The 26,835-nt window shown below is 49.1% G+C and overlaps 1 protein-coding gene across 1 annotated transcript in view; it reads left to right on the forward strand.

Moving 5' to 3' along the window:
* The first annotated feature begins 1,083 nt into the window (after nt 1-1,083).
* Nucleotides 1,084-26,835, forward strand: part of CASQ2 (calsequestrin 2) — a 32,059-nt gene continuing 6,307 nt past the window's right edge. The window contains exons 1-8 of the mRNA XM_068417362.1: nt 1,084-1,518; nt 14,504-14,588; nt 16,078-16,178; nt 17,737-17,848; nt 19,293-19,366; nt 19,838-19,968; nt 23,659-23,704; nt 26,177-26,231. Of these exons, the coding sequence (XP_068273463.1) occupies nt 1,285-1,518; nt 14,504-14,588; nt 16,078-16,178; nt 17,737-17,848; nt 19,293-19,366; nt 19,838-19,968; nt 23,659-23,704; nt 26,177-26,231 (838 nt within the window). The 5' untranslated portion in view covers nt 1,084-1,284. The remainder of the gene's footprint in view (nt 1,519-14,503; nt 14,589-16,077; nt 16,179-17,736; nt 17,849-19,292; nt 19,367-19,837; nt 19,969-23,658; nt 23,705-26,176; nt 26,232-26,835) is intronic.

Genomic DNA, 26,835 nt, shown 5'->3' on the forward strand with positions numbered 1-26,835 from the left:
CCAGTTGGCCTGCCTCCACCTGCCTGTCGCTGCCAGTCATGGGGCAGCGGTGACACCCCGGTCAGAGGAGGGGAAGAGGTGAAAGACTGTGCCACAGAACTGTTCTCCCCCAGCAGCGTGGTGCAGGTGATGCAGCAAAGTGGCAGCCGGCACCGAGCTCCCAGGAAGGGGGAACCACTCACCGTTCCCAGGAAATGAAGAAGGAATATGCGGGACTGCTTGCTGGGAAATGCAACAGGGTTGCATGAAAACCCCCCTCAGGGCCAGCAGGCAGGTCCCAGGAAGAGAGTCCATCAGTGATGGTGGCATCTGCCCATCATCCTGAGGAGAGCCCTGCCTCCTGCCCCAAGACACTGGCCTGGGCACGTGCCTCCTGCCCTTCATCCCCCTTAGTACGATAAGGTTTTGACCACTCGCCAGTAATATATGGGGCTTGGTAACTGCTGTGGGCATGGGAGGTTGCAACTTAAGGTTCCCTCTGCTTTGGGATTACAGGTCCAAGGGCCAGCAATTCTCCTGGTACCCCACAAGCAGAGAAGGTGCTTCAGAAAAAAGCTTGAATGTCAGCCGGCAGCTCCGGTCAGCGCCCCAGGAAGGAGGAGGAGGAGGGAGTCCCATGAGCGCTCACCTCCTTTGCTGCTGAGGAAAGGGGACTTTTCCTCCAGCGGTGCAGATGAATCTCTGAAACTGTTATCCAAAGCCTAATCACCGGGATGCCCAAGGGGTTACAAAGAGAGATACCCTTATTAAAAAATGCAGTAAATACCTTCTATTTTTGTTAAGCCCTAGTAGGACGGGCTGTGCCTTGGATCTCCGTATAAGTGGAGTCTGTCCCTTCACAAACCCTGCCTGTGTACTCCCAGCATCAACATCTTCCACTCCCTCCCTCTTGCTCGCTCCCTCTCTCTCAGATGATGCAGAGTGCCAGCAAGTCCCTCAATCGTGTCATATCTGTCCTTTTTATTCATTGCAGGGTTTATTTTTAGACTGAAACAACTGCTTCCTAAAAATGGAGTTCCTAATGACACGGGAGCTGGACACAGCTATGTAAGGTATCCAGGGCTTGGCCTGACAGCTTCTCCTGTCTGTCTCTTTGTTGTGAGCCCAGGACAGCAGAGTTTGCTGCTCCCCACCAGCCTGCAGAGTTTGGGCTGATCACTAGGAAGGCAGCAGAAAGAGAAACTCGGTTCGAACTTCACCTGGAGCCTTTGGTCTCCCCCTGTTCCCAAATTAAGAAGGAGGGGGACATTTACCCGTCCTCCGCTGCACTCCAAGGGCTCCCCTATGAAGGTGACTTGCTGGATCCTGGTAGGTTTTTACCTGCTTTTCTGCTGCAAGGCAGAAGAGGGACTGAACTTCCCCACTTATGATGGGAAAGACCGAGTGATTGACCTGAACGAGAAGAACTACAAGCAGGCCCTGAAGAAGTACGACATGCTCTGCCTGCTCTTCCACGAGCCCGTGAGCTCTGACAAGGTCTCCCAGAAGCAGTTCCAGATGACAGAGATGGTCCTGGAGGTAAGCGCCACTGCATGTCCCAGCCGGGATCAATACCACAGCATTGTTTGGAGCCGTGGAGAGGAGCCACGGGACAGGACAGTCGAACAGTCTTATGCGGGGGGGGACTGAGCACTCAAACGTTTAGGTTTGTTTACTTGGATTTCAGTTAGCCCCTGAGTTCTGTGAAGCCCAGGAAAAAGACTCTTTTGTGCTCTTCTGAGTCGTTTTCTGGGAAATAGTCTTTCTGGATTGTGTGTCAGGAACCCGGGCAATAGCAGATAACCTTGCAAACCTCAGCAACATGAAATCAGCTCAGCTGAGCTTTCCCAAATCTCAGCACAGACCCGAGTCCATAGTTTGAAATTTTTAGATCCTTTCTCATTCTGTGCAAGCCAGTATCCCCCTTGTATTCTGGATTCAGTCCCATTTTCTATCCCACTAGGAGTAATCAGCCAAGAAGACTTACCAAACTGTGCTGCAAACGGGCGTCCTAGCTCCCCATCTCAAAAGCTCCCCGTGGGTGCAGCATTAAATCCCTTTTTGTTTTGCTGACACTTGGTTGCCTGCTTGGAATCAGTCTGCAGCCGCTTGTTAATGCAACTATTCACTTCTGTGCTGGAAAAAAAAAGTGTTGCTAATTCTTTGGTGAAAGAATGATTAATTAATCCTCAGTAAAATAAAGCATGGTAAAAATTGTGAAGTAGATTCATAGCATTCTTTCTTGTAGAGTAGCTGTAATCTAGGGAATCATACAGCTGCAAGCCTGGATTGTTAGGTGCTTGTTTCCTACCAGGGGCTTAGAAGATTCCCTCTTAACTAAAAGACAAATTTGGAAAGAAAGTGAAAATTGCAGAAGAAACACATAAGCTTTATTTATCGCATCCAGAGAGAAAATGCATTGCACCCCTAGGAGTATAGCAACTGTGAAGTAGAAAATACACTTGCTGAGGGCTAGGACTTGAAAAAGTCCAATGTCAAGTCTACTGACCTCCTCAGCAAGCCTAACAACAAGAATGATTCAAAAACTAGCCAGATTTTACTCACTTGTCAGGAAACAGTTAATTGCTCCAGATGAGTTAAAAAAAAACATTTAGCAAAGAAAAGAAAAAATAATGCTGGAACTCCAGTTGAAATGTTTATGGTTGGTAGTATAATTGCATTGTTATTTAATAGGATAGTTATTTTGTGCTCAATAGATGGCAAGCGGTTGCTAAATACGTATTTATAGAAATCTGACAGAAGCAGGTATCTATCTGCTGTGTCCTATCAGTTTTAGTCCCCATGACACCTGCACCCATGTTAACAATCAGCTGTATCAACCGTGCAATGGCTACTCTACAATCTGGCTTAAAGCTTTTCTTTTGCAGCATTAGCTTAGGACTCTGGTGGTTTGGTTTCCAATTGCCTCTCTGCCATGAACTTCTTACGTGACCTTGGGCAAGAGGTTGAGGATAAGGTCCGCAGCAGACTTTACATAATTGTAGTGCTCTGGTCCACTAATGCTCAGCTACCGGCTAACCATGCCACACAGCAACAGGCACTTGTGGCTTTGACCTCAAAATTTCCCAAGCACTTTCAGTGCTGATTCAGTGCATGTCTCAAAGTTTCACAGTCCCCCCCTGGACTGGGAACTGCAGCAGCAGCAATCTGACAGCCCAAGCACAAGAGCAATCTGCAGACTGAGCACTCCTTTGCCTCTGTCACCTGAGGGAATCAAATGGGGAGAGGATCTCAGAAGGCAACAAAGAAGATATGATGTGTCTTATTCTGCATGGGGGACAGCCTGGCAAGGTGCTAGTGCTCCCAATTTCTGTACTAACTCAACCATAGGAGCACTCCTGAAAGAAGTGGGCAAGCCAGATTGTAATCTGCTCCCTCTTGTGACAGCATTCACCTCCCTCACCTCAGACCATAACGTGTTGTGCCATGGGGATCACTCTCAATCTCCCCTGCCAGAGCTCATCTAGTTGTGGGACTTCACCGCATATTCACCAGGACAGGGAAAGGGAAAGAAATGTCTGCAGCGGCTCCGTGGCTGAGGTGTGGAGGCATTCACTGGGAGATGAACTGCCTGGGACTGGTCTCCCTGGAGGCAGCCAGCACCTGAAGCCAGCTCTCCCATAATTTGAGCAAGTACTCGGAGTAGTGAGCTGCTGGCTAGGCACAGGAGCGGTGACAGGGCCTCTTCTTCCAGCCAAACCTGGGAAAAGTTCACTCAGGAAGGCTTTGTGTATCTAATTTCAGTAGAGGGTTCAGAGCTCTGAGTGCTGAAGGTCCTTTATGCCTGAAATAAGGTATCTAAGAGGCAAACATTCCAGCCCTTGGTGTTCCCTGCCAGCCAGCGTGGGGGGTTCCTGGCATAGGGTGCTGCCTGTGGTAAGATGCCTTTCTGGAGCCTCTCTTGTTTTTCCATCTTGCTGTACCAAGAATTTACCCACTGACAAGAGGTATTGCTTCCACAGCCTGGGAAACATCATGTCCTTAGCCTCCCATACATAAAATGACCCTGGTCTCTATCACTAGGAATAACAGGGAGCCTTCATCCAAAACACAGACAGGCGTGGAGCTAAGCAAAGATCTGAGCTGGGTGGTTAAGGACTGTTATGTCCTATTGCCTGATGAACATTAGTGTGTGTGCACATGGGAGGGAATGGGCTTAATGGATATTAAGTCCAGAAAAAACCCAAATAATCTACCCTTTCTGTTTCTCCCACATGTACCTAATAAGAAATCTATAATTCCAAAGACCAAAGACCTGAAGAAATATCTTAGACACCCTGAACAAAAGCCCAGCATGCAGGACTAACTCTGTCAAAGCACACCAGCTATCACCAGAAAAGGGATGCCATCATTAAGCTGATATTACAGTGGCACAGCACACAGGGTCTTCAGCTCCCTCCATCCAGGCAAACTGGGAACTGTGACCAGATTGCCACACAGCCCAGGGTCCCTTTCTAGTTTAGAAAGGGCACATACACACGACATACACATGTGTATACGTGTAGACACACACACGAAGGTGAAGACCATCATGAAGCAGCCCTGACAGCTCCTGCCACCTACACTGCTGGGTGCTACCTCGTGAGGACAGGGTCTGGGGACAACCAAGCCCCTCTGGGAGCAACAGCAGCTTCTTTGGACCATCCTTTGTGTATGACAACAGCTCCAAGGATGGCAGTGCTAGCCGCTCAGGTCGGGGTGGGAAAGTTGGGGGCTGTTGGGTTAGTCTGTCAGGAAAACAGTCAAAGCAATGATTGGAGATGCAGCTGCCTACTGCTTTCCGGCTAGGGTGGAAAAGGGTTGGGGAAGGATTGTTACAAGACAACCTAGAGCAGATACAGCATGAGCAGAGGCTGTTTCATAGCTTAGGTTAAAGGGCTCTTCTCCTTTGCTTGCCTTTCTCCTATGGCTCCACTCTGCAGCACTGACTACTGAAAAGCACCTGATGCTTTAGTGGGGAAGAGCCTCTGTACAGGGCAATGCAGAGGTTGAATCAGGCAGTCCTGGAGCTAACAGTAGCTATTCCTACTCTGTGGTGGTGTTTACAAGAGCCCTGCATGACCCATGAGGTGAGCACAATGAAGCAGCAGATGAAACAGCCAGGCACAAGGCTTCACAATAACTATTTAACAGACAAGTAAGAAAAAAAAGCTACTTGTCCTAAAAGGTCAAAGCTTTAATGAAGAAGGGGCAAAAGAGGAAAAAACCAATGTAGTGAAGCTGAGAAATATCTGTTCTGCTTTTCTTCTCCTCTGTATCTCCCCTACCATATTTCATCCTGTCTCATACTACCACTTCTCAGACCTTCTCCCCTCTCCCTCTCATCTCTGAATCTCCTAAATATTGGGATAGTTTCGTCTTCCAGTGGGCAAGCCCCTGTCTCTAGGAATCATGTAGCAAGAATAATGAGCAGTGGGGTTAGGGGCTTTCCTTTTGCCCTTGAGAAGCTCTCTCCAGCAACTGAGGTTGTCTCACTACCATAGCAGGCTGCCTGCAATGCACTCCGTCACACTCTCCTCTGCTGTGTAATATCCTTAAAAAAAAGAAAAAGAGGTTTGTCAAGCCCAGATATTTTAGGCCCTTCAATGCAACAGTGCCCGTGGGCTGAAAATTCATGGACAACTGCCCTAGCACACACCAGTCTGTAGAGGTAAGAGAAGAGGCATGTGGTACTCCCTTTTTCAGATGAGGTCTAGGATCAGCCTGGCATCTAGCAATAAATGGCAGAACAAAGTCACACTCCTTAATGTATTTGGCCAATTCTGTAACACAAGGGAAAGTTTCTTCTGTGATTCTGGGCATATAAATCCATGAGATTACATTGCATGAGATCCTCCCAGGGTGCCCAACCACAGCCAGTAGCTACCTGTGGTGTGAGAGGGAAAGATTGATTTTGAATCCAGTAAAAGGTGAGAGTTAAACTGGGTCTAAGGTCTACCTCCCAGTTCACTTGAGAGCAAGGATTTCATTTTCAAGTGTTGAAACTACTGTGGCTTCCAGTTAAGGATGGAAAAACTGGTGCAAGATCATCTGGTTTTAGGGTAGTTCCACTCATATGGTCTTGAAATCTCTTGAGAGCAGATCCTCCCATGAGAGTTCAGAGCCGTGTAATATAAAGCAAAAAGTCCTTCTCTGTTTCTGATGCAACACAGAAAAAGATTTACAGGTTGAGGTCTGTGTAGTTTATCCCAGAAATTCATAGGAACCAGGAGACAAGATTCTAGTTTACCCCATCTCTAGGTAGAGTATAAATATAAATATAAATATATAAAACCAAGCCCTTTCTTTAATCACCCTTCTCTGTTTGTTTCACAAACTCAGATTTCAGTCTTTTTCTTTGAAGATGGGCATGTTCATGAGACAGTGCCTCAACACAAGTTCCTGGGCTGGGTAGACACGTTATACAAGATATGTTCAGTGAGTGTCACGGAAACTGTCAGGTCTCAGGGTCCCCTACAGAACAAGTCCTCAGGGTGAGAGATGAGGCACACCTGGCTGCATAGGTATGTGCAGAAGCCTACAGTGCAAGTACCTTGTACATACCTGTAATAAAAGAGGTGCTTTGGTTTCCACGGCTACTAAAGCAGTGGCTTCCACTACAGATAAGTTAATGCAAAAATAAGGGAAAGAAGGGAAAGAAGAGGAAAAAGTGTGCACTGATTACTTTGCCCTTTGAGAGCATGTAAGTAGGTCCCAACTCATCAACAGCCATCAGAGCACTGATTTTTAGCAGTAGCACCTAGGAGGATTTCACTCACTGACATGCCAGTCCCAAAAACAAGTTACAGAGAGCTCCCTGTTTTGCAGATGGGCACATTGACAAATCACAAGTATGTGGTTTGGTCTTTCTGTATAACAGAGGCAGAAACAATTTCCAAGGCTGCTTTACCTGTTATTACCCAGTTTCTTTCTTTGAAGTCCCTCCATCAGTTCCCAGCTGTGAGTTTAGACTGGCTGCATGAGCAGCATCTAGCATAAGACCCCACTTGCAATACCATACCACTCTGAAAGGCACCTTTCTCAGCTGCTAAAATATGACTAGAGAGAGGTATACTGAGAAGAGCTGTCAGAGCAGAGACCTGCTGTAATCCCAGGATCTAAAGAAAATCAATCTGATTTCATCCAGAAACCCAACTTTAATGCAAATGTCACCTGGAGACATGGCAGACCTCTGTGAGCTTGGATTTGCTTGCTGACACAGTGTGAGGCCAAGCCTGCTTGGGCTTTGCACACTTTCTCAGCCCTGGCATGAGGAGCTCTTCTCACTATCCAGCTGGAGAGCAGACAACCTCTGTAGGTGCCATGCAAGACCTTGAGCCGCATGGAGACTCCTTCTGTGTCGCCCCTCCCTTCAGAAATGCAATTGAGGAAAAAACGTTGAAAAGCCCATCCTCTTAGGCCTCGGCCACCCTGCCACACTAGTCAGCTTCCCAAAAAGGTGCCAGCGAGGGTTTCCCATGCCTTCCTGCTGGGCTGGTTCCTGGGAGGCAGGGTCTCACTCTTGTGTAACAGGGTGCCTTTGCAGTGGGGGGCCTCAAAAGGACTAGCTTGAGCTCACACTCGCCTACTCAGTGGACATGTGTGGTGTTTATAGTTACCATAATATTCTCTGCCTCAGACCTTGACATTTCTCAGGAGCCTGCCCACGGGCTGGGGCAGCTGTTGCTCTGCCAGGTAGATTGGGGATGGTGGGCCATGCTGTGCTTGCTCACCATGACCTTACTCCAGAGCTTGGTCTGCCAGTGCCCTTCATCTAAAACCAAACTGATCAAAGCCTGTGACTGCCCTTCCTTCATGCCTGAGCTTCATTTGTGGGGAAAATGGAAAGGGGATAAGATAATTCTCTTTAAGCACCCAAGAGGGAGGAGAGCTATTTAAGCACAAAGCCTAAGGACAAATGGGCTATGAATAAACCAAGTCTGGAAACTAGGAAGTCCCTAATCACCAGAGGAAGAAGACCTCACGGGGAGAACAGCCCAACAAGTTTTAAATGGACATTGACCAGCTTGTGACAGAGATCGAATGACACGGTCCTGGGTTTGATGACCAAAGATGTCCTTTTGCAGCCTCTGTCCCTAAATAACAGGCACCCAGGCAAGGAATCCATGGCCTAGGAAAGAAGTGACTTAGCAAAGTCCACGTTCTCCTTTTGTATTTCTTTCTCCTTTGCCCATTGGGATTTACCTACATACAGGAGACAAAATCTTGCCTGAGGAAATAGAACAAGCAGCAACGAACACGAAGTCAGTTCCCGGGGGGGCAGGCAGAGAGCAGGCGTTTGCTCCTCCTGGACAGTGCTCCCTGCTAAGCAGTGCTGATGGTGCTCATTCCTGCGTGCTCTCTGGCACAGCTTTGGCAAAGGCCAGCTGCTGTACATGATACGTCCTTTTTCTGGGAACCCTGTCCGGCCCTGGCAGGAGACGGACCGCTGTCAGCTAGCAGACCCCTGACACCTCAAACCCTGCGCAAAGAGGGCTGCATGTTTTTAAAGCTTTTCTCAGATCTTAATTCTCTCTGCTCACTCCTTGGGTAAAAGGCCTTTCTTGTCTCAAGGACCCCTGTGTTCCCCCATGCCCCCCTCGCTGATCCTTCCTGCAGACGCAGTGTGGGAGCTCCCAGCTCCCACCTGCAGCATCCCGGACTCTCTGGGGTTTCAGAGGCCCTGGCTCACACCCACTCGGTCAGAAACTTGAGAAATATGGCTTGTTCCTGCGAGCTGGAGGCGGAGGAATGACGTGGGCAATGGTCTACGGAGGTGAACGGGCTGAATGTCAAGCATGCTTCCCTCCTCCAGCACCTACTGAGCCGGCTTTGCTCTGCATGGGCTTCACGATGGCACCCAGCCATCAGTTTCAAAGCAGGCTCTCTGAGTCCAGAAAGACAGCAAGGCAGCAATGGCCTCACTTTTGGCCTCACAGTTTTGTCAAAGGGGAGCTTAGCAGGGTGGCCCCTGGGCACCGCACCAGAACCCACAACCTGGGTCAGCACATGCACTCACGCACGCCCCGGGCTGTCCCGTGCAAGCTGCCCAGCTGAGTTGGCAAAACGTCTGTGATGCAGCACCAGCGAGGACTGGCCGGGAGCAGCAGCAGGTGGCCCCTGCACCCGTGGGTGCTCGGTGGCACAGGCATCGGCCCCGGTTAGCTCACGGCTGGGGAGGCTGCGCTTTGGCTTACAGCTCGCTAAAATTAGGGACGCCCAGTGTGGCTAAAAATGCACCCCTAACTATGCGAAACCTTTGTGGAGGCAGCCAAAGAGCACATCGTATGTCTGACCAGGTTGAGTGGCTGTGCAGCAATTAAAGCCCCGGGGCAGCGTTCTTGGAGCATTACCTGTGAAAGCCACCTCCGCAGGAGTGACCTTTGGGTGTTCCATATTTGGGGACTTGCCTTTTAGTTCGAGGAGCAGCAACCCCCTGGGAGGGCAGGTTCAGCAATAAACAGCCTCTCCGGGCAGCTCAGGTGGTGGAAAAGGGCAGGAAGGTGGCACCTACGTGCTCTCCCTCAGTCCTGCTGCCAGAGGGGTGGCTCCTCTAGTGGGAGCTGCTCAGCAGGCTTCTGCCCCTTCCCTTTGATCACCACTATGCTTCAGGACTGGTAATTCTCCAGCCTGAATTGTGCAAGAACCCAAAACTTTGCTGGCAGGGTATGCAAGGGGATGCTAGAGGAGACAGCACAGCATTAGGAAGGAGAAACATTCCCCTCTGCTTTCCAACAAACTGCCCACCAGCCTGAACAATAGAGAAGCCATCCATAGCATGAAGGCATGAGTCCTGTATAAGGATTCAAAGCTTTTGGGGAAAACCCCTAACATTTTGGGATATAAAAACATCATCATTACATCAACCAGGTTCTGACCATCAACATAAACTGAAGCTTTAAAGAGAGAAACAGCGAAGTGTAGATTGCATGAGGGGTGTTCCCTCATCATCTCCTATTGCTGTCCTTCTTGAATTGCTTGAGTTTTGTTCTTCCACCGCTGTTAGCTAGGGAAACAGAAAGCTCCCCATGGCTAAGAGAAGTTTACTCATGATGGCTCTCACAGAGACCCGAACGTCCCCAGTGCCCTGCCTCCCAGCCTGAGCTGCTGGGGAAGATGAGCCTTACTGTCTGTGGGAGCTCCAGGCAGGTGCTAGAGAAGTGGGAAGAAAATCCAGGCCACAAAGACATAATGTCACTCCACAATGAAAAACTGACCATGCTGAGACATCCACCCCTGCCACCCTCATTTGGAACCCTCTCTGCTGGATTTTGTCTGCCGTTTAGCAGCAAAACTGACACCAAATGCCAGGTTCTGCACAATCTCTGCAGCTGGAATAGGATTGTGGCCGGGCAGCCTGTTACCTTCATACCGGTGACACTTCTGCTGCTCTGTAACCTAGGATTTCAGAATGACCCTGTAGGACTTCTTAAACCTCCCAAAAGCTTCCCAGCATCACACCCAAGTTCAGATGGATATGGTAGGTGTGAAGCTGAGATGTTCTGGAAGGGAGTTGTTTCTTTCCATCCCCATTATTCAGATTGCCTGTGACTGTTTACACCATCCAAGATGAGGTGGTGCTTGCTTACTTGGTGGTACTCAAGCTTCACTTTGGGCTGGCACCTCTCACACATCCCATCAAGCCATGCACTCCCTCACGCTTACCCAACTCCAAGTATGGCTGTTAGCTGAGGGAGGTGGGAAAAAGAAGGAGTGCTCCCAAACTTGCACCTCCTGTTTCCAAGGCTGCACAGGACACAGCTTGTGATCCTGTGGCTACAAAGCTTGCATTGCAAAAGCTTCAGGCACATGAGAGGAAGGCTGCAAACTGTGCATGGGGTATGAGCTTACAAGCGACTGTGGTCTTTGCTCATGGTTTTAGCCAGCTCTGCCTGCCCAAAGCTCCTGCTGTACCTCAGGGACTGCATGACCAGTTAGGGCCAGTTCTTCCAGGGCAGTTTCTCCCCTCCATCTCCCCATGCAGCTGTTGAAGCTAAATTACTCTCTATAGAGGCTGACACAAAGACAAGGGCTCTGGCTGGCCAAGACATCAAGCGATATGAATTTAAAGGAGAAGGAGGAGGGGGAGGAGAAGGGGCTGTGTTCTTACATTACAGCCGCCTCTGTCCCAAGGTCCCAAGCCAAGAGGATTGTCAAGATTAGAAACATTATCTGCATTCAAATCCCACTAGCATTATGGAATCAGAAAATACTGTAATGAGATATATAAATGCTTGATACTGTAACGAGCAGGGGCAACTAGCCAAGCTGCTGTGCCTCTGGCATACTCTATATTTTGCTGCCTTATGGGGTTCAAATATAGGTGTGGGAATATGTCCTCACCTAAGCACTGGTGAGACTCACCTGCTGCAGTGGAAAGCAAAGCAAGGAAAGTAAGGGCAGGAGCAATGTCCAGCCCCTGCACAGCTGGCACTTGAAAAGGCCACCATAGGTACTGACACCCTGCAAAGGTCTCCTGCCTCCGGGCGCTGCCACATGGGAAAGAGCTCCGGAGAGTCTCGTGTTGCATGAAGATTTCCCCGGCGCAGGACCCCAGTGCTCTGCGGATGGGCACAGGCTGTACTGCTCAGCTCGTCATCATCTCACTAGTGTGAAAGTCCAGGTGAAGGAGGCAGGCTGCCCGCATCGCTCTCAGCTCCCTCCCCACAGACGCACGCACACACTGTACACACGCACACTCCTATATACACACACTGTTCCACATCTTCTCTCGGGACAAGCCTCTTCAGAGGAACATCTCAAAACACTCGTACCCACGGTACATACACCGCCTAGAGACAGTCCTTCTAGACACAGCCACACACGCCTTGCCACACTGACAGGCACAGCTCCAGCACTACCACGACCTTTCTTGCCTCTCGAGCCCACAGTCTCACACAAAGAGCCTTTCATCCCATCACCCACATTTTCTAGACACGTTTGCTCCTTCCCAGCAAGTTCTCATGCTCACAGCTATGCGTCTGCACCCACAGCCCTGCATGCTCGTGTATATTACTCCCGATCAAAGCCTCCTCTCTTGCAAACGTCCCTGCTCACACCCAACTACTTGTTTGTAGCAGATGTTGTAACCTCACATGATGAAGGCACATTTCTGAGCTTCTTCGGATGCTCCCAAGAAACCCTAACCATCTATCATCTCCTGTGTGCAGAAGTCAAGAACTATTGGGCTTAAACTGTCTGGATTTAGTCTGTTACATAGCTAACATAGCTGTAAGTAAGTAGCTAGATCAAGTATGGACTGGACTGGACATGATTGGACAGTCTTCTTCCCTTGGGCTTTCTGTGTTTTACCTCTGGTCACATAGCAGCCAGAGCCTCAAGCATTGACTCTGAGGAACCTCTTGCTGCTCTACATAACTACCAACAAGGGGAGACTTGCTGACAATGTCCCCTAAATCTGATGATCCTACAGGCTCCATCCCTTTGTCCAGTAAAGGCAGATCCCCATGATGGGGAACAGAAAACAGCTTCTCCCACCACCGCCCAATTGCAGATGTCTAGGGAGCTCACAAGAGGTGTCAGCTGCTCTCAGGTGCTCTAACACGGATGGCCATGGCCTGAGCCAGGAGATGAGACGCCAGACCAGTGCTCAGATGCCTCATCAGTGGATGTGCAAATATAGACCAGTGCTCTGCCCTGTTCAGGCAGTATCCCCTGTAAGCACGAGCTCTGAACTTGTAGCCTCACCTTTATTTCAAAGCACTGGCAGAGAGCGAGGAAATAGCGGCGAGACCATGTGTTTTCCACATAACATGGAACACTCCTTTTGCCTCACATGGCAGCAATTCCCCCTCAAGACAACAGACCAGTAGCCACAGGGGGATTAAGGTTGCAGTGATGCTGTGATGGTTAGTGGAGAATATGTCCTTCTGGAGGGCTTTGGGACAGACCTGGGGACATGTATTTGGCGGAAGGCAGAAGACAACCATGGTCTCCATCACTCTCCTTCACTCAAGCAAGCCCTGATCTCCAGGGTGCTCACAATCTCCTGCAGGATTTTGAGGAAGGGCTGGGCACTGCCAGCACGGGGAGCTGGCTGGCCCCGCGACGCCCCGGGGTGCAGGCGAGGGGGCTGCCCCACTGCTTTTGCTCCCTTATGCCTTTAATCGCCGCTCGCTCTCACAGCAGCAAGGCGCAGGCGGAGGCTATTTATAGCGGGGAGCCAAGGGGCCGTGCGGCCGCGGGGGCAGCTCCGCTGGGTGACATTCAAACCGGCTTTGAGGCCATGGGGATGGTGCCAAAATGGGTCCTGGGGAGGGCATTCTTCATAAATCAGCCCGCCATTCCTCTGGCCACGGCTTTTCTTCTGCTCCCCTCCAGCCTCCCACCGCCGAGCGCAGGCAGCTGTGCCCTAATAGGGACATTCCTGTCCCAGACCCCTCATCCCCATCATCCCCTCCATCCGGCAGGGTTGGGACGGGGGACAGCGAGGAAGACCATCAGCATCAGAGGCATTTGTGGAGCAGGAAGGGAGAAGGAGGAGGAGGGGGCTCCTACAACTGCTTGGTGGTCTCAGAGCATCATTACCACCTTGTAGGGTCTCTGGCATGCTTGTGGTGGGGCTAAGTCAGTCATCTGGTGAGTAAGTGGGCTCATTTCCCAGGGTCACTGCATCTCTACGGAGCCCATCTGGAATTCACAGGGTCTCACCCGGGGCCGCTCCCACCACGGGGCACTTGCACTTGCAGAGCGTCTCTCCTTTCCTCACATATCTATTTTCACAAAACAGGCAGGAACTCAATACCTTCAAGAGGCCCCTTCTTCAAAACTGGTGGGAACGAGGGGCAGTGCTTTCTGAAGCTGCGAGGAGACAAACACGAGCATGGCTGGGATTAGCCTCCTTTCCTTAGGAAAAAGAGGCAACCAGGAACTGGGGGGTGACTGGAGCCTGGACAGGAGACATGACTTAGAGCATTTTATAGGAGAAGGGACCACTTTTGCAAAGCCAGGAGTCCCTCTGCTTTTTTTTGCTGGGAGCCTGCTTTAGCCATCCCATCCCATGTACGAAGGAAACGTGATGCTGCAGTGCCCTGCATCCCCTCCAGTGTGCAGCCACTGCTGCCTGGCACCAAGCACTTCCAGAGTTAAAATATCCGTGGTGCCCACATGTCACACTACCCCACAGGAGGCCACCAACGCACAAGGGAGGAGATAGCTTTTGCTTTGTGTCGGGGGCACAGGTCTTTCTCCCAGCTGTGCCCAATGCTTTGGTGTCCCCGATTCAGCCGGGAGCCCTCTCCCGATGCCCGAGTGTCAAACAGTAGTTAGCAGCACATGGTATCAGTGCTGCGACACAGTGGGAAGAAACCCAACCCTTGTGACCTCTGGGCAGCATTATCTCAGTGGGGAGGCAGCATGTGATGCATCCCACCCACTGGTGCTGACTGAAAGCAGAATATGGGTCACTTGTGTCTGTCGTGCCATGCTAGCATGGCATGATGCCCTTTAGCTACCCTGTGGTGTTAGTGCCACTAATGTTGGGCTCTCTGGTTCCCTCCCACAGCTGGCGGCTCAGGTCCTGGAGCCCAGGAGCATCGGCTTTGGGATGGTGGACTCCAAGAAGGATGCCAAACTTGCTAAAAAGCTAGGTGAGTCCCACATCTGATATCTCTGGAATAGCTTGGAGAGCATGTTGGAGTGATGCCCAACAGTCAGTCCCATAGAGGACAGTCAAGTCCTTGTCACCAGGATGGGGAGGGCGATGGTGGCAATTGCACACTGACCACCTGCCCACCCCCACCTGCAGGATCAAGTTGGGGGGGTAAAGATAAGAGGGGTGAGCCGACACCCTTCCAGCAAAAGGCTTCCTGGCTGAGAGTGCCAAACCAAAACCAAATCAAGTGAGAAAGCAAGCCACTTCATGCCATAGCAATGACAGGGTGGAAGCTCACAGCTTGCTGAGCAGAAACTGTAGATAGGTGTCATGGAGTAACGCCATGCTCTTCCTGCACAGAGACCAGTCTGACACAGCAGTGTAGAACCAAAACTTAGAGGGACATCACATAGGCTCACAAATGTCACCAGCCCCATGGCAGAGAGACCCTCAGCCATTAATGGGGGAACCACAGCCTTGTGATGGTTTGGCAGCCAGGTCCCAACCCTTCCTGACTTGCTCCCCAGAGCAGAAGAGGAAACCTCCTGTAAAGGTGAAAGGCTGCTGCATTGCCCACCCCTGGAAAGAGCTGCCTTCCAGGGGCTGGCATTTCCTTCGTATTTTAGCCCACAAAGCAATATGGAAATACTATGGCACATAAATACAACAACACATAAGTATAGCACTAGACTTAAGCTCAGAGACTGTTTAAGCATACTGGACTGTATGGTGGACTGTAATTTTCTTTCCTAAATTAGAGGCTAAGTGTGCTGATGGAAGCTAAAGTAAAGCTGAGAGCTTCTGCCTCTCCAAGAAGGAACAAACTACTAACCACCTTGACCCATGGTACCCTGCCATCATGCATTGCAGGAGCTTAGTGCTGCTGATTTTGGAGCCTCCACTGAGACACCGTGGCACCCAGTCCTCAGTCCAGTGATACACCATTCAAATCTGCCAGCCTGACATCTGTGGCCTCTCTACCATCAGTTTCAAACCCTTTTGCTAAGGCTAGCTAGGCCACAAAGAGTCTGAAGCTTCTGTGATTTGGCTTCCAGCTCACTTTTTATGTTCCCATAGTTCAGCCTTCTCCAGGCAGAGAGCACATTAAAATCCATTTTCCATCTAGTGACAGGTTGTTAAAATTTGGGATATCAGTTAGAGCCCAGTATTATTTACTGCAAGATAGACAGCCAGGCTAAAACAAGCTTCTGGTACACAATTTTTCCAACTGGGGCCAAACTGTGATCTGAACAAAAAAGTTCAACATTTGGGAAGAGCCTAGCACTAGTTCTGGCTGAGGTCTGTCCCTTGTGCCATGAAACATCGGTCAGGAGATTTCACGGGTTGTTTCTAACTGGACCAATTCAAATTGGCAACTACTTTTTCCCAGAAGGAGTTGCTAGAATAACAAGGAAGATACTCTGTAGTAAAAATGCTTTTAGTGTCGTGTTGCCCACATTATGTTTCCTGTCTCCTCCTTGCAGGCTTGGTTGAAGAGGGAAGCCTCTATGTCTTCAAGGAGGAGCGGTTGATTGAATTTGATGGGGAACTGGCCACGGATGTCTTGGTGGAATTCCTCTTGGATGTAAGCACAGATAAGCTCAGAGCTAGATAAAGCCTCTCAGAGAAGACCTTACAAATACTCACTTTGCTAAAAAACACGGGTTTATCTTTGAAATGCCATCCCTGTTTGCTACACATTGATAGAGATGACATTTGCCAGCTTCCCAAATACTTGTCTGACCTTGAGTTCCCAGGGAAGCTGGTACATTTATGTGCCACCAACCATGTACATCTTAAAGACATTTTGCCCTCTTTCCTCTTTATGGAGTATTTCATTGCAAGAAAGCAACAATCCCACATAACTGCTAGTCACTCACCTCAGTCAGCAAGCTGGCGTGCAAATACTGCCATTTGCAAAATCTTTCACTCTTTTTTTTTAAAAAAAGAGGAGTTATTTTAAAAAAAAATATCCAAGAAGTAGCATTCCCATAGAGCAACTAAAACCAGCTCAATTCATTGAAAAAGGTCTATGCTGCAAACTGTTTGCCCAATTATAGACACAACTGCACAAACAACGTAGTGTAAGGTAAGGCAAGCAGTGGAGACGGCAGGGTTTGTTCCCCAGGGTGGCAGGTTGCCTAAATGGTGACCTGCAGTGCAGGAGTGCCAGTGGCAAAAGGCATGTCTGGGGAAGAGAAGCAGCTCTCTAGGACCTCAGCTCTCCTACAGCAATGCGTCTGTGGCTGCATGCATCAGGTATTGTGGCCAAAACACATGGAAGTGGCTTCAGGGACAGAAGCGGGCATCTTGCCCCACCCAGGAGGGCCACAGGCAGGCAGAGAAATAAAAACAAACACATCTGTGGTGCCTCAGCAGCTTGCTCTCAAAGGAAAACAAAGCCAGAGGTCCTCTACTCCTCTGCAGGCTGTACAGTGGCCTGCCTGCATTTTTTTTTCCTAGTGAAGCCACTCCTGATTTACACCAGTATCGCTGGGCAAAATAATCAGACCAAATCTTTTCACCAGCAGTGGCTAGTTAAGAAAAGAGAAACAAAATTTAGACTAACGACAGGCTGAAGCTGCAGATAGGTCTTCCAACTTCCTCATCAACACTGTGACCTGTCTGGGGACAAAGCACGGGCTTAACCCATTCTGGATGGGAGGATCAGCCAGGAAAATTCACATCCAGACTTCCCACTGCTCCAAAATATTGTTTGGCCATGCTCTAGCATGCTGGTTTTAATGTTTTCTGAAGGCAAGTTCTTTGCAGTAACCTCTTCCAGCAAATTACAGTTAAAAACAAATACATCCATCACTCACAGAAGCTCACAGTCTCCATACCAGCCCCTTTCAACTGCCCTCCCTTTTTCTCAGCAGCTCTAAAGCCAGTTGCAATTTCTACCCTGTATCTATCTCACATCACAGCAGGTCCCACAGGATCCATTTAGGTTACCCAGACCTCTGAAGGTGACCTGCATCTCCCGGTTCCCCACATTAAGGTGGAGAGCACTAAGTAGGGTTTCCAGCAGCAGAGAAATTGGGTGACCTCTTTCTCCCTACTTAGGCTGCTAGTGACACACCCTGCCAGGCGTAGGTTGATGCTGCAAACTGTTGCATTATCAAATGCATTTGTCATGGCAGCTGCTAGAAGACCCCGTGGAGATCATAAACAACAAGCTGGAGCTTCAGGCCTTTGACCAAATCGATGAGGAAATCAAACTCATCGGCTACTTCAAAGGAGAAGACTCTGAACGTAAGATGAATATGTTCCTCATGGGGCTTGGAGCCTGGCTGGGGGTGCTGGGGGCCGGACATTGTTTCTTCTGCATGAACATTAAGGGTGTGAGTGTATATGTGAGGCTGTGGCAGTGCCAAAGATGCTGGAGGATGAGGTGGGGTTGCAGGCAAGTTTCTGCTGTTGCTATGCATGAGCCCATTCCTACACCAACAGTGGTGACCCTTCTCCAAGGTGTCTGCTGGCAAGAGAAGGGGGCGATTATCCAAGGTCTTCTGAAGAAAATTGAGTCTACCTCACCCAAAATCAGCTGAGGTTACAGTTGCACTGGGTGAGCACCTAAAGGGAGTAAAGCTCCCCCTCTTATGAGCAGTGAGCCCAAAAGGTCAAAGAAAGAGGGAGGGAAGCAAAGGGAAAGAGAGGGACACACATTAAACACTAACTTGGCAAACACACAGCAGCAGTGAGCAGGATGCCTTAGGGTGGCCTGGCAGAGGCACTGACCTGCTCCTCCTCGCTGAACCGAAAGACTGAGAAGAGGCTGGTCCCATGCCCTGAGGGATGTGCCACTCAGGGACCATTCCAGGCAAAACCATCAGCTTTCACAAGTCTTGAGAAACCCTCACCCGAGACTCTCCCTGGCAAGCCCTGGCAGCCTCCTCTGCCAGCCCCAAGCGCTCCCCCTGCTCTCTGGGTGGTGCTGACTGTGTGCACCCCACACCTGCAAGGCTTGGCTTTAGCACAGGCAGGTACTGTTACCTGACCGAGCAACGTCTCACCAGGTCTGCTGCACCACAACAGCCCATCCACCTCTCCCTTCAGCTTTCTCACCCGCTCAAGACGGGCTGCAGGGCAGCTCGGGCAGGGCTGTGCCCTTAACGCTGTTCAGTAATAAGTATTTTGAAGAAACGTGGGATATATCTGTTGTAAAGAGCTCCCACCCAGCTGAGAGCATCCTTCCTGACCCCAGCTGAGGACCTGATACCAGTAACAGTGAAAATGTACCTCGTTCCTGCCCCCTCCTCCTGCAGGAGGTGTGTGCCTAGTCATGCTTGGTGACTAGGGAATGGCAGCAATCATTAATGCAGGAGCAACTCCGTGTCTTTCCCAGGCTGAACTACTGCTTGTGCAAGAGGATGGCTGCAAACACCCTTATCAACAGGCTGGAGCTGTAACCCCTGGACCTGCTTTGCAGTGCTGCTGCTTTCAGGCCCAGTTAAGCGTGGCATGCTGAGATTTGTAGTTTTCCTGAGCACTGTGGGGCTGCACAACATGTGTCCTGTTTGCTCCACATGAAATGGTCCTTGTTTGTAAACCCTGGAAGAGTGGAAGAAACGTAGTGTCGCCATCTGATGTATTTTGCAATAATTTATGTTTGTTCTGCCCTAGTGCCTTCTGTGCTGACCAGACTGTGGCCAGCTGCCTGTGAAATCTTTTCTTCATGCCCCTTTTCTCCTTCCAGATTATAAGGCATTTGAAGAAGCTGCCGAACACTTCCAGCCATACATCAAGTTCTTTGCTACCTTCGACAAAGGGGTAAGCATCTACAGACCTCACCATGGGAGCTCACAGCCTCCACCTCCCGTTTTCCAGAAGCTCAGGGTGTTCCCAGATTTAACATCTGGCTCCAGCTTCTCATTTTCAGCATTCTTGTAATTTGTGTTATTGGTGTCTACACTGGGATTTGGCCCTGTCACAAGATAAAAGGCCATTGCTGCAGCATGGAGGCAGGCCCTGGTCTGGGTTCAGAAATCAGACCCATTAAGTTTGTGGGACCTTGACTCTGACCTTGCTCTGCCCCAGTGCTTGAGACCAGTAGTGTAGAGAGCATCAGTGTTTTTTTAACCAAGGAAAGATCCATTCATATTTTGCTGGCCACCACTAACAACAGGGCATGCTCTGAAAGACAGCAAGCACCTTGACCTCATCTTTGCCACCAGAAGAGACTCTGGGTAGGTAAAGAGGCGCATCAGGCTCACTCACCTCTGACCATCTGCACTGCAACAGGTTGCCAAGAAGCTAGGTCTGAAGATGAACGAGGTGGACTTCTATGAACCATTCATGGATGAGCCTGTTCACATCCCTGATAAGCCCTACACAGAAGAAGAGCTGGTTGAATTTGTGAATGAGCATAAAAGGTACGTAAGTGTACAGGACACTCCTGGCCATGGTAAGTGGGTAAAGGTATCTGTCATCGCAGGCTTGCCCCTCTAGGGCATCCCTCTCATTAAAAATTAGGATGACGACCACCTTTTGGTGATTTGCTGACCCAGATTTGAGATTTTGGCTGGGCTTTTCCTACTCCCAGAGGTACAAGTATCTGTGCTGCAATCAGAGCCCACCACCATGGGGCTGTGACAACACAGCTGAATTCTGCTCCCTCTTATTCACCTAAACCCCACTTACCTCGCTCCCTCCAGCACTGGGGAGTAACCAGAGAAAATCTTGAGTGACTCCGACACAATTGGTACATGTGGGTGTGATCAAATCATTCCCACCGAGTTTCCTTTCTCCAAGAGCTGCCCCCAGAGAATGGCTAGGGAAAGATCTTGAAAGCCATATATACATAATATGTATTCTGATATAATCAGAACAACCTGATATAATCTCCAGTTTCCGACAATCAGCAATGAGGAGACTTGCTGGGTCAAAAATTGTATCCTGTATCTTGTGCTTGGTGGCTATTTCTTCAATTTATATAGTCATTTCTTGCCTCATTTCTATTTTGATGCTGAAAGTATCCAATTCTAACGAGTTCAGTGGCTGAATTATGCATTGCATCAAAAGCGCATTCCTATTTGTTCAGTTTATACCTACTACCTAATAATTTCACTGTGTTCCTACTCGCCCTTGTGCTATCAGGAACGATGACTAGCCATCCCCTGTTTTACTATTTTTTTTTACCACTCCCGATTTTTCAGACCACCTGCCAATATCCTCTTCGTTCACCTTTTTTACAAGATGAAGAGTTATCTATTTGATCTCCCCCCAAACAGAGGTCATTCCATACCTTCGTTCACTGCTGCTGTGTTTCCAGGTCCCTTTTTCAGTTGTCCCATATCAGTTGTGTGATGGGATGACCAGAACCACAAATACATTCACTGTGGAGGTGCTCAGTGTAGTTGTCCATTGCTATAATGCTATGATGTGTTTTCCCAACCATTTGTAACCTTCTTTTTGCCTTTTGCCTTTGGAGCTGATGCTTTCCCAATTTGTGACACCCAGGCCCCTTTGCTGAGAGGCAACAATTAACTATAACTAATTTAGAACCCATTGTTGCACCTGTGTAATCAGGGTTGTTTTTCTGCAAGTGTGTTACTTCCTCTGTCTATCATGCAGACACTCAAGTCTCAGGAGATGCCCTCTATATCTCATAGTCAGGCCTGTGTTTGTCGTTTGAAGAATTGGATATGATAAGGAAACGCTGCCGTATTCTTATTTCCCATCTTTTTCAGATTAGGTGAGAATATGTTATGCAAATGATCATGCTAAAGCATATGCTATGAATCTTAATGGGTTAATTCCCTCTGTCATGAAAACTGACCATTCATCTCCATCCTTTATAGAATCGTTTTGGTTGGAAAGGACCTTTAAGATCATCAAGTCCAACCGTTAACCTAACACTGCCAAGTCCACCACTAAACCATGTCCCTAAGCACCACATCTACATGTCTTTTAAATACCTCCAGGGACAGTGACTCCACCACTTCCCTGGGCAGCCTGTTCCAATGTTTGATAACCCTTTTGGCGAAGAAATTTTTCCCAATATCCAATCTAAACCTCCCCTGGCACAACTTGAGGCCATTTCCTCTCGTCCTATCACTTGTTACTTGGGAGAAGAGACCGACACCCACCTCGCTACAACCTCCTTTCAGGTAGTTGTAGACAGCGATAAGGTCTCCCCTCAGCCTCCTTTTCTCCAGGCTAAACAACCCCTGTTCCCTCAGCTGCTCCTCATCAGACTTGTGCTCCAGACCCTTCACCAGCCTCGTTGCCCTTTGGACTCTCTCCAGCACCTCAAGGTCTTTCTTGTAGTGAGGGGCCCAAAACTGAACACAGTATTCGAGGTGCGGCCTCACCAGTGCAAAGTACAGGGGGACGATCCCTGCCCCAGTCCTGCTGGCCACACTATTTCTGATACAAGCCAGGATGCTGTTGGCCTTCTTGGCCACCTGGGCACACTGCTGGCTCCTATTCAGCCAGCCATCAATCAACACCCCCAGGTCCTTTTCCGCCAGGCAGCTTTCCAGCCACTCTTCCCCAAGCCTGTAGTGTTGCATGGAGTTGCTGTGCCCCAAGTGCAGGACCCAGCACTCGGCCTTGTTGAACCTCACACAGCTGGCATTGGCCCATCGATCCAGCCTGTCCAGATTCCTGTGCAGAGGATTCCTACCCTCAAACAGATCAACACTCCTGCCCAACTTGGTGTCTTCTGCGACTTACTGAGGGTGCACTCGATCCCCTTGTCCACATCATTGATAAAGATATTAAAGAGAACTGGCTCCAATACTGAGCCCTGGGGAACACCACTTTTGACTAGCGAGGGAATAATCTTCCAATGTCATTAATCCAAAGGAGGACCTCTCCTCTGATCTAACTGCAGCTTAGTTTCTCTGAGACCCTTTAGTAAGGGACCTTGTCCAATGTTCTTCTGAAGGCAGTTCACTGCATTGACCAGCATACTTTTGCCCACTCATTGACTTGCTCTGGAAACTCCAGAAGACCCATGGCCATGATTTTCCTCTTAAAGGCCATGCGTCTCTTGTCCTATCATGTCATATTCCTTCAAATGTTAACTCTACTTTTTCTGGTAGCATCGTGCTGATAAGGAATTCACTATTCCAGATCTGTGGCTTCTCAGGTCCTTTAGGAACCTCTAAAAAAATGCTCCTTGTTTCCAGTGCTCTGGTAGCAAGGCAAACCGAAGTAACAGGTTACACATCTCATTGATGCCACCTGGTCCTGGCAATATACTGCTACTACTCCCTTTGCCAATTTGTTCCAGGACCTCATCGAGCAACACTTCTCTTTGCAACAGCTCCTGGGGCTGATCTGCCAGGGAGACCCGCTCTGCTGGGAGAACCTCCCTGAACACCTGATGCCAGAGTGGAGCAGAGGTGCAAAGGATTACTTGTGCTTGTCTGCTATGGCCTTGTGTTCCTTGGGTGCCCCTTTAACACCCCAGTCAGCTCTCAGCCTGCCAGGCTCTCTGACAGGCTTCCTGCTACGTATGTGTCTGAAAACATTTATTATTCCTTTTTTTTTTGTCCTTTATGAACTACTTCTCAAAAAATTTGCTTCGGCCAGTCTTATGGTTTAAATTTTCTTGCCAGTGGTTATTATGGTTTAAATTTTCTTGCCAGAGATTATTCTGTCTTCTTTGCTTCAGGAGAGTTTGGAAGGATTTCTATGGTGGATTATGCTGGGGTAAAACCAGGAGAAAATGGGAATAAAGCCCAGTAGGAATGTCCCAGGGACTGCAATACACAAGTGAATGGGTCACCTCGTGCCCTCAGCACAGACAGAACAATCTGCCATGTGTGGGACTAATTCACCAGCACAACCCAGCACAGAGAGGCATCTCATCTTCTCAAGCACAAATAGCATCTGCAGTGACTCCAGGGGGCAAGGGCAAGGTTTTATCACCATAAATAAAAGCATAAGTTGACCTACTGTGCCCCTGTGCTTGCACTCAAAACATGGTGGCTGATGGCGCTGACTCCAGCCACCAACCAAACGTGCCACAGTGACTTTTTCTGTGACACTGGCAGCATCATGTGTGATGGTGTGGGATGTGTCCTCAAAGAGCATTTCTGTCTTCTTTTCAGGGCCACCTTGAGGAAACTGCGCCCAGAGGACATGTTTGAGACGTGGGTAAGCACGCACGGGTGGGAAACCTTGTGACCCCTGCTAGCTTCCAACAAGAAACCACTGCTCAAAAGCTCTAGCCTCTGGCTGGGCATAACATTATCTTTCCTTCCTTGCAAAGCCACTTGCCCTCCTCTGGGAAGAATGGAAAGCCTTGGCTATGATGCCCAGTGCCTCAGTTCAAATGGTGTGCTCAGATGCTTTGCTCAACAGTGGTGGACAGCTGAGCTGGGTCCTGTTTGCTCCACAGAGAGAACAGGGGAACCTAACCAAGTGTCCCAGGCGGGTGTTGAGCTTCTGTAGCAGCCATGATATATCTATGGAGAGCATCCTTCCCAAGGGTGCTCTGTCTTACCTAACGGGCATCAGTGCTGGTGGTGGGGTGACGTCAGTGGCCTGCTTGCTGGGTAAGCTACAGAGATTGTACCGAACAGATGAATCATGGAAATTGTACCAGAGCAATTGTACAAGTCAAAATGCAAGTGAAGGCAGGCAGTTCAGTTAATTACATTGATTATGGAGCAAATCATGCATTGATTGCACTTCTCATGGTGTGAGCAATTGTGAAGAACTAACCAGAGGTTTGGCACTGATCACATGCAGAGTACTCTCCTGGTCTGCAAGTGTGGGGGAAAAGGGAAGGGTGAAAATGAAAGAAAAATTGCGTATAGCAAATTATCCCTTCGCTTTGAATGAGTATGGTGTTAATAGCCAGTCAGGGACCTTCAAGTGCCAGCTGAATGCTGAAAAACAAAGCTGAACAGGTGCTTTACAGACACTAAGGAAGATGTGGCCATTCCTCCAGAAAGCTTGGCACATTTGTAACAGCATTCAGTCGCCTCCTTGCTTGGCTGCCTAACATGAAATGCTGCAGGACTCTGAAGCATGAAAATCCTTGGGAGTCTTTAATAGAACAAGGCAAGAGGTAATGAAACTGAATCAGGAGTTATGAGTCACTTAGGCATGGTAGCTTTTCATTTGATTTTGAAATACAGATTCTGTGTAGAAGATAGCTTCCTAGAGCCATTAAAGTCCCTCGAAGTTTCTTCATGGGGCTTCAGTGGAACCCGAATTTCACCTGCAGTGGTTTTGCTTTTATACTGAATATATTCTAAAATAGCCTCAGGAAAAATGTGAATTCTCAGGGACGGGATGTTCACTTTACCAGCAGCCTGGGAACACAGAGCTTGCCTCTGGTACAACCAGGGGACTTGTACCTACAGGTGACAACGGGCTGGATTCTGATCTCACTGCAAGTTCAGAACATCCCCAATGCCTTCACTGGAGTCACTCCAGTTTTGTTTGCTGTCTTGGAGGTCAGAATATAGCTATATTATATAACTATATATATATATAATTATATATCACATATATATTATTTTGCTGTCTGACAATGCTATGGGCAAATATGGAGAAAAAGCAACAGTACAGATTTTTTGCCAACTGTAAGTGGTCTGAATCCTAACTAAATCTGCCTAGAATGCCCCAGTGAAAATGTATTTCCCGAAGACCCCAGCAAAGGCCCAGCATCTGCTTTTGTTTTTAAAGATAATGTTTTCCACTTAATCTTTCAGGGTTTTATTTCCTTTCAGTTTTTGATGGTGGCTTTGTCACCTCTGAGCTCAGAAGGGAAAAGAAATTAGCATTTAGATGGGAATTTTTTCTCACATTAAAACCAATTGAAATGGAAACCGGGACCAGCAGCGGGTGAGGAAGGCGAAGCCGATCTGTGGGATAATTTAGAGATGACATTCATAGCAGGCAGATGATGAACTGGCCAGCAGATACATTGGCCTTTGCCAATATCATTACCCATTACTCACATGTCTCATGGAGAAAAGCAGTCCACCAGGCTGTCATTTCTGTCTTTCACTCATTGGACCCCCAAAATGAGCCTCCCACTCAATTCCCCTTGCTGCTCACAGAGACCCTCACCTAGAGCAGAGACCAACCCTTCACCTCCTGAAAGATGTCCAAGTGAGCCACCTTGCCTCTCATGTTGTGAGGAAACCTCCTTTGCTGGCCCCAAAGGAACATGTTTGGGGTCTGAGCATGGTGGCAGACATTTGTTTCCCTGCAAACCCTTCCCTGGCAGCTGCAAATTTATGATGGTAGGTGGCCTCAGGTATGGAGGGTGAGCCCATATTCCCATGCTAGAAAGCCCTTGGCTTTCTCTGCAGGCAAGGTTTTGCCCCACACCATGAGAAGCTCCCTTGCCTTTGCCATCATGGTGCCCAACTCATTTTTAGCTGAAGGGTTTAAGCAACACTACCCAAACTACCTGCTTCAGCGCCTAATACCTCCATGACTCAGCCTCCCCTCAGCTTCCACTGCTGGTGTCTCGGTGGGGCTCCAGTCAAGCCTCCCTTTGCAATCGTCCTGTTCGTTTGAAGGCATCCCTCCACTTCTCATCTCCAGTAACCGCTCGGACTCTGCCCTCCCTCCCTGGCCCATCAGTAATAGTTTTGTTGTTTCCAGGAGGACGACATGGAGGGAATCCACATTGTGGCCTTCGCCGAAGAAGACGACCCAGGTAGGAGGCCGTTTCCCTCCTTGCGTGACTCTCCGTCACTCAAGAGGTTGTAGTTTCATGTGCTTTGCATTGTGAAGCCCCATGCCCCAGCCGGGATGGGGAGCTCCAGCCTGCCAGCACGGGGAGCTGAGATGCTTCTGGGTGTTTACACTAGCAGGTGTGCTAGCTGGCATTCAAATTCTGGATATAAACAGACGGCTGGCTGGGAAAAAAAAAGTCATCCCCTCCACCCCAGCGCCAGGATTTGCTCCCTAACTCTGCATCCATCTTGCTGTGTGGCTCCGGGGAAGTGCTGAGGGCTGGGGGTGTGATGTGCATGCAGGAAACCCGTGGGCATCAGCTCCTGAAAAGCTGTGGCATCAGCACTTCTCAGTGCCATCAGCGTGCTGAAAAGCTTTGGCCTCTCAGGGCCTCAGTTCCTCCCTCGCCACAAGAAAATAGTGACATTGTTCCACTCCATGGGAGGATTATGAGACTTAATTCATGTGTAACTAATTTCAATACCCGGGGAGTACGCTCGAAATTAAAAGCCTTATTATCAGCAGAAAGAGCTGGGAGACAGCATTTTAATGAGAACTATAAACAGCTCCTGTGTGCATAGCGG

Source organism: Nyctibius grandis, chromosome 23 (genome assembly GCF_013368605.1).
Source record: "Nyctibius grandis isolate bNycGra1 chromosome 23, bNycGra1.pri, whole genome shotgun sequence".
Taxonomy (NCBI): domain Eukaryota; kingdom Metazoa; phylum Chordata; class Aves; order Nyctibiiformes; family Nyctibiidae; genus Nyctibius; species Nyctibius grandis.